The sequence below is a fragment of the Neoarius graeffei genome, chromosome 10 (assembly GCF_027579695.1).
Source record: "Neoarius graeffei isolate fNeoGra1 chromosome 10, fNeoGra1.pri, whole genome shotgun sequence".
Lineage (NCBI taxonomy): Eukaryota > Metazoa > Chordata > Actinopteri > Siluriformes > Ariidae > Neoarius > Neoarius graeffei.
Genome location: NC_083578.1, coordinates 10,567,461 through 10,582,759, shown reverse-complemented (window position 1 = coordinate 10,582,759; position 15,299 = coordinate 10,567,461). Strand labels below are relative to the sequence as shown.

Sequence of the window (15,299 nt, the reverse complement as noted above, 5' to 3'; positions counted from 1 at the left end):
TCCTAAACCCTGAAGGTTTTCTGAAAAAATTATCAATGTTCATTACGTTACATTTAATGGCATTTAGCAGACGCTCTTATTCAGAGCAACGTACGCCAAACCCAGAGCAGCCTGGTGAGCAGTTAAGGGTTAGGTGCCTTGCTCAAGGGCATTTCAGCCATTCCTATTGGTCCAGGGAATCGAACCAGTGACCTTTGGGTCCCAAAGTTGCTTCTCTAACCATTTAACCATGGTTCACTGAAACCTTTACTTCTCAGGAATAACTATAGCACAGTTTGTTCAGCGGACACAGTTAGTGTATGTCATCAGTCTACTGTAACTAAAGATGCCGATGGACGTGCTTGCCAAAGCGCTAGATGCGTACAGCCTCATTGCACTGAATGCTGCCAAACATAGAGACACTGGCACGAGTGTCAGTGCCACTCTTTGACAGTGCACACGCTCCCTGCAGTCTCTGAAAGAGTTTCTCACAGTCATGGTAATAGTTTATACACCAGATGTTACTGGTCTTGGCTGCATAATCGTTTAATGACCATCTTTTGTTTAACCTCCAGTGAGTTTCCACAGCTAGATTGTTTTTCTCTATCCATTTGTCAGCCAAATCACCTATTACTTTACTTGTTTTTTTTCATCAGTTGGATTCAGACCCCAATATTAGTGGAATAACTAAAATTATTCTATCCACATTCACTGGATATGAGCAATCGCGTGCTCTGATTGGCTACTCTGCGACTAGGATATCAGCTCATATACCGTGAGTAGAGAAAAACAAAACGGTGGCACGTGTTGCTGAACCAACTGAGGATGAAATAAAAACTACTCAAAAACAAAACCCCAAAAATTATCATCAGGTATTTAAAAGAAACAGAAATGGCTAAAAGAATATATATAATATATATATATCCTGTTGCAATACACTTTTAAGTTGGTTTACTAACCTCCAAAAAAAAAAAAAACTAAAAGAAGAAAAATGAAAAAAGCAAAAAAATATGGAATAAAAGTATTTGATGGTAGGAACATATCTTTTTATTTTTCAAGAATTATTATTATAGCATTTTTCACAAATTGCTCCTGTCATTTCGCCGGTTTGTTTACATTCTAAGCGGAAATGATTTTGTCAGACATTTTACGTAAAGTTTTTATTTATCGAATTTGCTAAAAATAAAAATGATCTGTTTCTCAAAATCCAGTGAATATGGATAGAATAAAACCATTATTCCACTCAATCTCATCATACATGGCTTAAGCCTAGGTCACAACCGGACGTACGATTTTTTGGCCATGCGATTTTTGGTGTTTCCCAAATCGCTGCGTTTTTTTTTTTTTTTTGTTCGTGTAGAAAGACGCACGTTGGCCGTAAGTTTGTCTTGCAACCTGAAAAAAACGTAAGCGCCCGTAGAGTTTGTTTGATATGACAAAGAACCTCTGCGGCCGGTCTGCGGCTCGAAAATCAGCATGTCACATGCACGCCCTCCGTGCGTTTCTTGCACGTAGACCGGCCGTAAGAGCACGTACAGCCGGTTGTGACCGAGGCATTATAGCCAAATTGGCGCTACGCGCCTTGTCGCCTATCAGCTCATGTACGACTCGATTTTGCGGAATAACTGTTGATTATTTGTAGAATTATAACATAAAAGTTTTCATAGCAGAGCCAGTTTACATCCAAGGAAAAGTATACTTGACATTTTATTTTTTACATTTCTGTTCCTGACAATGGCGTATCTTTGGTGATACGCCAGCAACTCTCAGCCTCTGTGCTAATTCGTGTGGTTAGGTTGATTTTGGAGTCTAGTCAGTGGTCCACCAGTGTGGTCGCAGCAGCATTCCTGAGACCCATGTGTCCTGAGGAAGGAAGGCGAGAGCACGTTTGTCTTGCGGTCTTAAGGGGATTTCTGTGGGTGAACCTCCATTAAGCGTGGTTAAGCATGCACAATATGAACACGGAACTTAAAATTCTGCTAGGGTTATTACTACAGAGCCATATTTCACCATAGCAGTAGTCTATTTTAAGCTTTTTTTTTTTTTTTTTGGACTGGTGAGAAACAGTAAAGTACAGTCCTTGCGACTCTCATCAGTCTTTGCCAAGCTCACTTTCTCAGACATTAAGGTCAGGTCTCAGTAGGAATCTCCAGAAAAAAAAAAAGTTTCATTGCTGAATCAGATGCTTCACTTTTTTTTCAGTAGACAACCAGCCAAAAGCATGCAAGTTATGATTGGCTGAAGAGCTCACTAAATCTCACTGAGTCTTTAGAGGAGCTGACATTTTGGAAGAAGATGAGAAGATTCTTGAGAGAGAGAGAGAGAGAGAGAGAGAGAGAGAGAATACATTTTGTATCTGGTTAATTTAAAGCTCAGCATTGTGTGTGAATGTGTCTCACAGGAGGCCAAGTGTGTGGCTAAGTAGAGTGAACCAGAAGAGATTGTCACCTCATAAATAACAAAGTGGTTAGAAGATACTGAATAAGAGCCATGGCATGGCTAGATATGTCAAGGATGGCCTTTTTCAGCACATGGTTTTTGGTACTTGTCAAGTTTTTTTTTTTTACTCAGTTTTTTTTTTCTGCAGCGACCATTGCTCTCGGGTGCTGCTAACAATGAACTCCTCGTGCTGAGTTTTTGTTTAAGATGTTTCATCAGGTTCATCAAGACACTACAGTTCCTCCTCTTGTTGTTTTCTGCTTTGCTTTGGTTGTGAAATAAGTCCAGATCGCTGTGTGTCGTCCGTTCTTTAGCATGGTACACCAGGTTTACGTCACATAATGTTTCTTTATGAGTAGGGAATTAGGGGTACATGAGCAAGGTATTTATGTATCCAGTATTGGCATTGATGGATCCCTAGTAAAGGATCATCATCCACTCAGAAATTTCAGTCAGAAAGCCCACCTGATGAATTACAAATAAAGTGACCAACTTATTCTAGACATCCAGGTGCAGAACAGCTTGGATTTTTTGGATTTGTACATAAAATCTGTCATCAATCAGACCTGTTCCAGCAGCGATTCTAAATTTTGCCTGTCTTCAGGCTTTAATTAGCGGCTTGCCACAATCTTCCAGGCTAAGGGATCATTCTGTTTTGGACACACTGTGAGGAGATATTCTGGGCCCTCCATAATCACGAAACAGGAGGAAGTTCTAGCGAACATTTTGTCCAGCTATGGGAACAATCGTTTTATGAAAACAAGCTACCTCAGAGGAACATAAAGACTCTTTGCCTTTACGTAATAGAAAAAAAAATTTTTTTTCCTTATCTGACTTGTGAACTTTGCCTTCCTGAAAATATTATGCAATCTATTGAATTTCAATGTGTTTATTTTTACACCGACATTTTTTTTTTTATAACTGAACTGGGGTTCCTTATTTGCATGCAGACGAGCCTGAAGGAAGTCTCCGGGTGATCCGATTTCTCTGAAGCCCATTCAAGCAGAAATAATAGTCACATTTCTTTTGGCACATGGTCCGTGTACCTGAGCTTGAAATGTAGTGTTCAGAATGATGATCAAAGCAGAGACAGTTAGGCATATAATTCGTTTCACAGTGACTTCAGTGGATGATTTGGTCGATATTTCACCCTGCATAATTTGCCCTGAAGTGCTACTGTTAGAGCAACATTTATTTTTCCAAGCAGTTCATAACGATGAATTGACCAGATGTTAGTGTTAGCACTAAACATCTTTGGTTCAAAGTTAACTTTATCATTACATACAATATATGGAAAGGAACTGGCTCAGTCAAGTGTAACCTTTGACTGATGAGAGTCGATTTCAGTGTTTATGCGGCTCACGTCATTCCAACCTTCCTGTGGTTTCTGATCTTTTCAGTGGCTCGGTCTGCTGAATAAATTATTTACACAAATATTCATCCAAAAAAGAAATGCGGCTTTGGTCAAGCAACATCAGTATTGAATAGGTGGTTGGAAGAGACTGATAGGACACTCCATGCGCTCTATACACACCTTGTATTAATACAAACCGACTGTTTTGACCTTTTATCATAGTTTTGTTTTTGGAGTTGGTGCATGTTGTAGGCTTCAAGTCTACCTGCAAATCCTTTGTCGATATTTTACCACTCTGTGTTTTAAACGCCAGCACTTGGTTTCAGTTTGGTTCCGTGTGGAGATGGCGGAAAAGACAGAGCGCACCCTGGAGTGTCTTTATACTGGAGTAAAACCTCTCTTCATACAAGAGTTAAATAATAATAATAATAAGTTAAATTTATATAGCGCCTTTCAAAAAACCCAAGGACGCTTTACAATTATAGACAAGGAAAGAAAAAATAAATAAAAATATAATTAAAAAAAAGTAAAAAGTCCACCAAGTAGGGGTCAGGATGTAATTCCCGTGGTGTAGCAGCCACAGTCCCACCAAAAGGCGCACGAAAACAAGTCCCACATCTCCAGCACCGCCGCCGTGACGCCGTCAGCAACATCGCTCGAACACCACGCCATGGATCCACAAAGCGAGCAGAGAAGCTCCGCCACGCAGAGCGCTCGTGTGTCCCAAACCGCCTGCACAGCCGCCGCGACGCCACCGAGCAACATCGCTCGGAACATCACGCCAAGCGTTAAAGCACAGAGCGCTGGACAACCACGATGTAAATTGAGCAACAGGCTCACTGCAGTCCACAGCTGGGAGCGCAGGCATCACCCACAGCGAACCAAGGCCTGGAGGGAACCGACGCCCAAAACTGGGTCCGGAGCTACACCACAACCGGCGGACAAAACACTCAAACAAACACCAAACTACACAAACACACAGGAAAGAAAAAAAATAGAAAAAGAAATAAAATAAGAGCTCCGGTGAGAAGCGGCAGCCAGAACGCGCACGACGTACTCTCAACCGGAAACGGAAACGAAAAAAAAAAATCATGTAACAACTTTCTAAGCATGGATGGCGTAAATGGTTCTATACCAACATGTCAGTGTATTTCCTGGGGTTATTTCAGGTGGTCGTTTTATAGAAGGTCAATTTCTGTACAGCGTAATCTTTATTGCTCTGTTTTGTCCTGCACAGCTCAGTAAGAGCCATCAGGTTGTGCTCTCTACCATTACTTATGTGGGTTGCTCCATCTCCATCTTCTGTCTGGCCATCACCCTGGTCACCTTCGCTGTGCTCTCGTGAGTATGCTGGTTTTGCCAAAAGAGTACAGTCATGTACTGTGTATACATTATAATGTCCATGTGTGTGTGTGTGTGTGTGTGTAGGTCTGTGAGTACCATCCGGAACCAGCGCTATCACATCCATGCTAACTTGTCCTTCGCCATCCTGGTGGCCCAGATCCTCCTTCTCATCAGCTTCCGCTTTGAACCCGGGACGGTAAATACTGTATCCTCCTCTTCATCCGTATGCGATTCTTGGTCTGCGTTCTCTTTCGACTCATCGCGTCTTATTCCTGACATGTTTCAGAGCATTAGTACCTTAGCAGTGAATATTCGAATGTCTATGAGGTCCTATCCCAGGCTTCATAAAGAAGCAACAGTTTAGGGAAACCTTTAACTTCTTCAGAGGCTCTGACCCTGTGTTTCCTTCCATGTTGGGGCATGAGAAAAAACAAACAAGCAAGCGCCTCCCTGGAGATTAGTAACGCTAAAAGTAAAAAATAAATAAATAAATCAAGATCCCTGAGAGCCATACCGTCTTTGTTTTCACTGTGTTTATATTATGGCCATAGAGATAATTCCCTTAGGAGTTCCTGAATGACGGTTGTATCTCAGTTAAAGTGGACCTGCTTTCTCTTCCAGTCAGACTCCATCCTGATGTGTGCTTTGATTGACTGGAGGACAGTAACAGCCAGATGGTTGTAATCAGCATTGCCCCGGCCATGATACCTATTATTATGGCGCACTTACAGCAAATACAATTACATCTGTTCTTGCAACAGGATGTTTTCATCCAATCGTGATAACAGGAGATGTCTTGTCACGATGAATTGTCCAGGCAAAGGTAAAGTTAGATGAATGTGCAGATCTTCTCACATGCCTCCAGCGGGGCTGTCAAATGGATTCAATAAAGCACCAAAGTGATTTAATTTCCCCAGCTCAGATCTCCCATCTGAGGACGAGACCGCTCTCACTCCTAAAGCAGAGCATAATGTCATTTCATTACACATCTTTAGTGGATGCAGCCTCTGTGCCTCCATTTCCCAGTGCCCGATTTATAAACTGTGATGAGTTTATAGTGAACTGATAAATACAGTTTCTCTTCTGATTCAAAAGTCGGTTAGTAGGGATGGGGAAGAAACCCTGTTTCACCTAGTAGGTGTGCAGTTAGATCATATTTTCCAGTGTGTGTTCATCATCCCATCACTGCTGAATGGAAACTTGTGGTTAGTGCACTGCTTCTCAACCTGCTAATGACCCTGAGGCGTTAAAAAAAACATCACCCTGCTCCACCGACCAAAACCACTCACACTAACATGTCATCACGTCACTACTGAACCAGGAATGAAAATAATATTCATTTAGCCGTGGTTCTCTGGTGGTCTCTTAACTACTTAGGATTGTAGGGTGGGGGTGTTCGGTAATGTGCGTAGTCAGTAATTGTGCACGTAAATCCCCCTCCTGCACTTACTTTTAGAACTCCATGGTGTATAGATGCCTTGCAGCCACGTGATCAAAATGTGCTACGTCATGAGCGTCCGCCATGATGGTGGATATACAAAGCAGCTAGGATGGCAGCCGCTGAAAGCGTGTCTGTAAACAGCGCTGAATTTTCTCAGTATTGCCACGATTTGAACACTCGAGCGAAGATTCGATACAAAGAGAAGATAGATACGTGTGGGTTTTGACCCATATTATTTTAAAAAGTCAGACTTTTCTGAAGATAAGACGCTTCTACCGACCATCGAGTACCCAGATATCGTGTTCTACTGTATCTGGTTCGGCTGCTGAAGAATCAAGTCCGACCTCAGATGAAACACAGCCCGTTTTCTGAGTGGGTGCCTGGTCTGGATTGTTTCATATAATTTTGCTGGCGCTCCTAGAATCGAAATGCTAATACATGTGTTAAAATTATAATACTCAGTGCGTTTACATGCACATGGAGAAAATCGAATTTCTGCCGTAGCTCGACTGAAATCGAAGTTCTAAGTGCCATGGAAACACCTTAGCTCGGCTGAAATCGAAACGAACTGGATTTCTCGTAATCGAGCTACGCGACCTAGATTATGCGATTGTAGCCGAGCTACTTAGTGCATGTAAACCCTATCGAGCTATGCGACCTAGATTATGCAGTTGTAGCCGAGCTACTTAGTGCATGTAACCCTATCGAGCTACGTAGTCGAGCTACTTATGCCGCTTTTCCACTACAAACGCGGCTGAGTCGGGCTGAGCCGTGCCGTGCTGAGTTGGGCTGAGTCGAGCTGAGCGGGGCTGTTGGAGTTGCATTTCGACTACAACCGCGCTGAACCGTGCTGGCTGGAAGTGGGTGAACACATTGGGTGGAGTTACCGAAAGTGGGTGGACGTCACGTGATGTCATTAGGCGGCGCAAACAGTGACATCAGTGAGCTTTTAAGCGGTAGTCTCACGACCCGAATAGTAAACAATAAACATGGAGGACATGGCGTCGTTAGTGTTGCTGGTCTTGGTTCTGTGGCTTGTTGTCACCGACAACGCCAACAGATACTGGCAAGAGCGTATAGATGAGGCGAGGCGCATAAGGCTTCAGAAATTCTCGTAATTCTTCTTCTTCCGGGTTTACGGTGTTTACAGATCCCAGCGTGCTCGCGGGGCGTGTGTGGGCATGTGAGGACACTCCTCCTCACCAATCAGTGCACAGGGGAGTGTCTGCTCACGCCCCCAGCCTCACTCGGCTCGGTTTGGCTCGCTTCAGCCCCACTCCAAAACGGTGCGAGTTTCAGGGGCTAAGCAGGGCTGAAGCGAGCTGAGTCGTGCTGTTCTTTGGTAGTCGAAACGCGAGCCGTGTCGGGCTGAAGTGAGCTGAAGCGAGCTGAAAAAGGGTAGTGGAAAAGGGCCATTACTTCCCTTCCGGGAGTGACGAGACCACAAGTGGGAAACACAACAGCCTCGGTCGGCATGACAACAGTAGTAGTAGCGAGCAGCAAAAGAGGTCAGGAGGAACAAGGAGACAAAAAACAAAAACAATTGAACTTTTTGTGTGTTTATTAAGACATGAGTTAAATTGTAAGCAAAAAATGGACTTTAGAAAAATATACAATTGTGCAAAATAAGTTGTCTTACAAAACAGTGGTCTGCGCAGGACAGTTTGTAGCCAACAGGTGGCAATGACATGTGGTGTGAATGTAAAGTGGAAATCACTCGTCTTCTTCATGACGACAACCGGAAGTGTACCAACACGATGGGGCGTGTAGCGCCACCTGTGGCTCGGGTGCACAATGTGCCTCACACAATAGCTCGATTTCCTTGTGTGCATGTAGGATTGGATTTCTCTGGCACCCCTGCTGGGACCCTTAGCTCGATTACCGACTGTAGCTCGATTTGGATGTGCATGTAAACGCACTGACTGACAGAGTGAACCACGACAAGAGAGAACGCTCATTTTATAGCAAAATTCTAGCAACACGAAATAAAATTCTTCCATGATGTTATCGAGAAAGCTTTTGAATCTCACCCGAGATAAAATGATGACTGCAAACACGAGCTGTTTTGGTGTTAGCCTCTGTTAGATCAGCCCTGCCGATGTTGTTCAGCCTCCTCTCCGTACTAAGCCTCAGAGTTTCCTCAGCCTCTTTCCGAATCACGGACGGAACTCTAAACAATCGGAACGTGCCACGGTCACGAGTACTGTTGTGACCACAAAGATATGGCAGAGCTAAAAGAACGCTTAAAGCAGTGGAAAAACAACGAGAGTTGCGCACGCGTGACTATAGTGTTTTGTCTGGAATGTCGCTTGACCCCGCGTTTGTATCTCCACCAACATGGCCGACATCCGAGTTTCTATTTTGCTTTGACGTCACTTGCAAGTCAAGGATAGCTGTGTAATGACGTCTGACCCTTTTTCTTTGTCCTTTAGTTGCCATGTAAGGTGATGGCAGTGCTGCTTCACTTTTTCTTCCTGTGTGCATTTGCCTGGATGCTGGTGGAGGGGCTTCATCTCTACAGCATGGTGATCAAAGTGTTCGGCTCTGAGGGCAGCAAACACTTCTACTACTACGGCATAGGCTGGGGTGGGTGAGCTCGTTTTTTTTCACAAACCAAGCGGCAATGTGCACCTTTGTAAACGTTCAGTTAAAGCACGATGATGTAAAGAATCTGAAGGATTCGTTTATTAAAAGGGTGGTGCTGTTTTGTCTTAACTCATAAACTATAAAGGATTAATTTAACCAAAATTAAAAATCGAGATTCGATTTACTTTGAATTAATTCAGTTCCATGAAGGATATTATGGTTTTGAGGGGTTTTTTTTCCTTTGTCACCATTTATTAAATTTACAGAGTCGTTAGTTTGAAATTTTCTTTTACCAAATAAATCTGAATTGATACTAGATAATACTGCATCCTGAATATGTTACAACACCACAACTCTGAACCATTTCTGAGGTATAAAATCATGTTCAAAAATAAGTGATACAGAAAATATGAAATGTGTGAGGAATTTTAGCATTTTTCTTGAAAAAAAAACCCCAAACAAAAGCAAACGAACAATCAACAGACACAAACATCATGCACAACAGTTATCAAGTAAATAAGATGAAAAATGTCATATAGGATGAATAAATGCATGGTATATAGAAATGTGATAAAAGTTATGAAATAAAAATAAATAAACACATAAGTAAATAAATAAAATAAGAAATTAAAAAAATAAATTTACTTTGAATTAATTCACTTCCATGAAGGATATTATGGGTTTGAGGTTTGTTTGTTTTTTCCTTTGTCACCATTTATTAAATTTAGAATCATTAGTTTGTCTGAAATTTTCTTTTACCAAACAAATCTGAATTGACACTCGATAATATTGCGTCCTGAACACGTGCTACAAACAGATTTGACTTTAAAACGTTCTGAAGGAGCTTAATAGATACAACTTCTTTACGTTCTTGTAGATCTGTTAAGCAATTTAAGGTGGGGTTTACATTAGACCGTATCAGCGGATCATCAGATTAACGTTTTTAAAACGATTAGCGTGCACACAGCAACACCAATACACGATTCGCGTGCACACAGCAACACGGATACGCTCGGCTCCGCAGGCATCCTGCGCTCCAAATCACTCCGCCCTGAACAGCGAGTGCCCTCTGGAGGGTGCGCACTCCGGCCCTGCGCAGCTCACAGAGCGCGCGAGTATAGCGCACGAGCAGTGATTCGGGACTGAGCCACTGTGTGTGTGATCCCAGCGCATATCACTTACCACTTGCAAGTGGAAGGATGGCAAACCTAAAGACAATCATAACTACACAATGGGCAGTATTTGCATCAGTATTTGCAGTATTTTCATACTTTTATACTCTTTAATGAAAGGTGATACAAGGCAGAAGTCCGCGCCGTTTTTCAGCACTCGCGTCACATGACCAACGCCAGCGAATCAGGAAGGTGGATGTCACAGTGACGTTGTCCAATGACGACGCCAGCTAGAGCTCAGCACAGCGTATCCGCATATTCTCAATGTTTACACAGCACCGGACCAGATACGATCTGGATTGAATACGTGGACCTTGGCGGATTCCCGTTTCCCGGCGTTTCCAGGCGTTTTAATGTAAACGGACAGTGCATCCGCGAAGAAAACGAGACAGATACGGTCTAATGTAAACTTGGCCTAAGTCTCAGTTAACTACTTGCTATACTAATGCTTTTAACAATGCTTTTGACATTAATGCTTTTAATGCTTGGAAATCCATTTGCCTTAAGTGCAGCTCTTCCGGAAATATTTTAACAACTAATGCTTGCTGTTATTGAGTAGATTTTCAGTCAGTTTTTAAGTATAAACAATATTATAAACGATATTATAATTGGAATATTATAATTGTAAATTTTATGTTCTTTTGTTATGAGATTTTTAGAATATATTTTAATTCGTAGTTCCCACAAGCACGTTTCTGTGAGGCGAATATTTTTTAGGCTTCTGCTGAACGGGCTTTTGCACTGCAAAAAATGATTCATTGTTAAGAGAAAATATCTTTAATATAGGTGAATTTATCTAATATTTCTGACTAGAAGATTATTAGAAGTCAAATATAAGCTTATTTGGCTTACTTTTAGATGCTTTTCCTCATTTCAAGCTTGACCTTTTCTTATTCGATTGGCAGATAATTTTGCTGGGCGGCACGGTGGTGTAGTGGTTAGCGCCGTCGCCTCACAGCAAGAAGGTCTGGGTTCGAGCCCCGTGGCCGGCGAGGGCCTTTCTGTGCGGAGTTTGCATGTTCTCCCCATGTCTGTGTGGGTTTCCTCCGGGTGCTCCGGTTTCCCCCACAGTCCAAAGACATGCAGGTTAGGTTAACTGGTGACTAAATTGACCGTAGGGGTGAGTGTGAATGGTTGTCTGTGTCTATGGCCCTGTTTACATTATTTCGAATCAGCGGATCATCAGATTAACGTTTTTAAAACGATTCGCGTACACACACAAAATTTCTGTGCCCGCAACAAAACCGTTCCCTGTGCACACAGCAACGGCAATACACGGATACGCTAATCACATGACTAATTAGACGGCACGTCACATGATCCCAGTGCATATCGGGCATGCGCAAGTCACTCACCACTTGCAAGTGGAAGGATGGCAAGCCTAAAGACCATTTTTTCATGGACGGACGACGAGGTCCAATTGTTACTAAACGTAACATTGGATTATAAAACAACGGTGTCGGCTCAGGGTGTGGACTGGGAAAGTGTCCAAACAAAATATGGGGACATGTTGTTTTCCATGCTGTATTTCCGTCGACAAATAGCAGGAAGTGAAGTCCGCGCCGTTTTTCAGCAGTCACGTCACATGACCAACGTGGCATGACCAACGCCAGCGAATCAGGAAGGTGGATGTCACAGTGACGTTGTCCAATGACAACGTCAGCTAGAGCTCAGCACTGCGTATCCTCGTTCCTCAATGTTTACACAGCACCGGATCAGATACGTACTGGGTTGAATACGTGGGCCCTGGCGGATTCAAATTGTTCCGCCTGTGGAGTCGTTTCCCGGCGTTTTAATGTGCACGGACAGTGCATCCGCAACGAAAACGATACGGATACGGTCTAATGTAAACACCACCTATGTGTCAGCCCTGTGATGACCTGGCGACTTGTCCAGGGTGTACCCCGCCTTTCGCCCGTAGTCAGCTGGGATAGGCTCCAGCTTGCCTGCGACCCTGTAGAACAGGATAAAGCGGCTAGAGATAATGAGAGATGATGAGAGATCATTTTGCTAATTTCTCATCTCATCTCATTATCTCTAGCCGCTTTATCCTGTTCTACAGGGTCGCAGGCAAGCTGGAGCCTATCCCAGCTGACTACGGGCGAAAGGCGGGGTACACCCTGGACAAGTCGCCAGGTCATCACAGGGCTGACACATAGACACAGACAACCATTCACACTCACATTCACACCTACGGTCAATTTAGAGTCACCAGTTAACCTAACCTGCATGTCTTTGGACTGTGGGGGAAACCGGAGCACCCGGAGGAAACCCACGCGGACACGGGGAGAACATGCAAACTCCACACAGAAAGGCCCTCGCCGGCCACGGGGCTCGAACCCAGGACCTTCTTGCTGTGAGGTGACAGCGCTAACCACTACACCACCGTGCCGCCAATTTTGCTAATTTTAAGCAATTAATTCTAGAAAGAAGTGAAATTATCTGCCAATAGAATAAGACAATTTAAAGCTTGAAATGAGTAAAAGCATCAAAAAGTAAGCCAGATAATTTCACTTCTTTCTAGAATTAAATGCTTAAAATTAGCAAAATTATCTGCCAATCGAATAAGAAAATGTCAAGCTTGAAATGAGGAAAAGCATCTAAAAGTAAGCTACATAATCTTATATTTGAGTCCAAATAATCTTCTAATAAGAACTATTAGATAAATTCACCCATGTTAAAGATATTTTCTCTTAAAAAGATATCATTTTTTGCAGTGTGAATATCAATTAAGTAAAGATTATTATTATTTAGTTCTATTTATATGTTTTTTTGTGATGTGATGATGTGTTTATATTTCTTATTTAGTTCTATTTATATGTATATGCATTTTAAAAAATTATTATTGTTATTATTATTATAGGGCACACTGTTATTGGAGCCTAGCTCTGTTGTGTGACCCTCACCATTTTTTAAAATTTATTTATTTATTTTTTTATTACATGTTTATTTCTTGTGTCTGAGGTGGAAGCTTAATATAAATAAATAAAAATAAAACAACTCAGGAAATGTAAACACTACAACTCTGAGCCATTTGTGAGGTAAAAATCATGTTCAAAAATAAGTGATATGTGAAATGTGTGAGGAATTTGAGCATTTTTCTGGAAAAGCAAACACATAATCAGCAAACACAAACATCATGCACAATGGTTATCAGGTAGATAAGATGAAAAGTGTCATGAGGTTAAATAGAAGTTGATTAAATGCATGGTATATAGAAATGTGATGAAAGTTATAAAAATAGAATAATAAATAAACAACAAACAAGTTGTAAAATTAAAATACAGATTGAATTTACTTTGAATTAATTCACTTCCATGAAGGATATTATGGTTTTGAGGTTTTTTTCCTTTGTCAACACTTTTTAAATTTGCAGAGTCGTTATTTTGTCTGAAATTTTCATTTATCAGACGAATCTGAATTGATAGGCGATATCACGTCCTGAATACAAACAGTTTTGACTTTTTAAAAGTTTTGAAGGCGCTGAATAAGTACAACGCAGGAAAGGTAAACACCACAAAATCATACGTGTGAGGAATTTTAGCATTTTTCTTGAGGAAAAAAAAAGCGCAAACGAATAATCAACAGACACAAACATCATGCACAATGATTATCAAGTAGATAAGATGAAAAGTATCATGACAGAACCAGTAAGAAGTTGAATAAATGCATGGTATATAGAAATGTGATGAATTAAATAAACACCATTGTTTAAAAAAAATCATCTTCATTTATTAACTTCCGTCACAGCACTCATGTCAGGGTTTTTTTTTTTTTTTACGCAGTTTTATGTTAGGAGAGTACGTTTAGCATAAAAGTGATGTATATACTATAAGAAGTAAAGTGACATGAAGCATCTCCCACACTGTGTGTGTGTGTGTGTGTGTGTGTGTGTGTGTGTGTGTGTGTGTGTGTGTGTGAGAGAGAGAGAGTGCTTGAGTGGGAGGTCATACCTCATTATGGCCTGTCTGAGATGCCACTACGCTAAAGAGCACTAAACTGAAAGGAATGTTTTTCTAATGCTGCTGTCACTGTTAATCATTAAGATGTTCTCAGATGTACAGATGTTTTAATGCACATGTGCTCTTTCTTGATCTCTCTTATTCTTTCACCTCTTGCTCTCTTTCTCACTCTCACACACAAATTCAGTCTTGTACTTAAAAGGATTCCTTTGATTTGTCAAAAAAAATCATTAATTGCTTGCATGTGTTCACAATAGCTGTGAAAGTCAAACCGAGCTATGCTGTTCGTACTGTAAGTAAACCCATTATAAATTATGAAATAGCTGTAAGTATTTATTGGTTTCCATGGTTACACACGATAGAATGAGTCAGTAAAATGTTCCTACTTAGACCTTTAGTCATTCCCTCAGAATGGAGGCTCCCTTTCTCTAAATGTCGTCTGGCAAACATTTGCAGCTCTTTTATTTGCTGCAGCAGAGACCGAGCCGGCGCTGTTCCAGCAGTTCCTATTATAGTTATTAGGACATGATCGTAAAAGTCCCCGATCGTTCTTTAGCAGTTTCAGCATGGTATTTTTAGCCTTGGGAATGTATTTCATCCTTCGCTTTTAATTTCCGTCTCTTTGATTCACCGTCACTCAAGCTGTACGAGCGACGGCTCCATCCGTCCGCCAACTTGTCACCGTTCACGTATTTAGAAAGTCAAAGAAACGTACAGGACAAGGCCCCGATTACGCCCGTTTCCCTCAAGAAAAATAACGATGTCGAAAATGGTCTGTCTAGTCTCACTAGCACTGAAACCTCCTATTACGCTTCCCTGCTCTGGTTTGTTTAAAGCTGACATTTTACACAGTTGGAATGTAAAAGATGAAATTCGCTCTTGTTGTTTGTCCTCAGGGTCCCCAGTGGTCATATGCGTCGTGTCCATAACGTCGTCGCTGGGCAGTTACGGACAAGACGAAAAGTGAGTAACCCTGGAAGTGTGGAGTCAGATAAATGTGGAAGAGTTTATTGTAATCACGC

The 15,299-nt window shown here is 41.8% G+C and overlaps 1 protein-coding gene across 5 annotated transcripts in view; it reads left to right on the top strand.

The window, feature by feature from the left end:
• Positions 1-15,299, top strand: part of adgrd1 (adhesion G protein-coupled receptor D1) — a 111,470-nt gene that overhangs the window by 74,891 nt on the left and 21,280 nt on the right. For all 5 annotated transcript variants that reach the window (XM_060931272.1, XM_060931273.1, XM_060931271.1 and 2 more), the window contains 4 exons: positions 5,010-5,113; positions 5,201-5,312; positions 8,990-9,143; positions 15,174-15,240. In XM_060931272.1, coding sequence (XP_060787255.1) covers positions 5,010-5,113; positions 5,201-5,312; positions 8,990-9,143; positions 15,174-15,240 — 437 coding nt within the window. The remainder of the gene's footprint in view (positions 1-5,009; positions 5,114-5,200; positions 5,313-8,989; positions 9,144-15,173; positions 15,241-15,299) is intronic.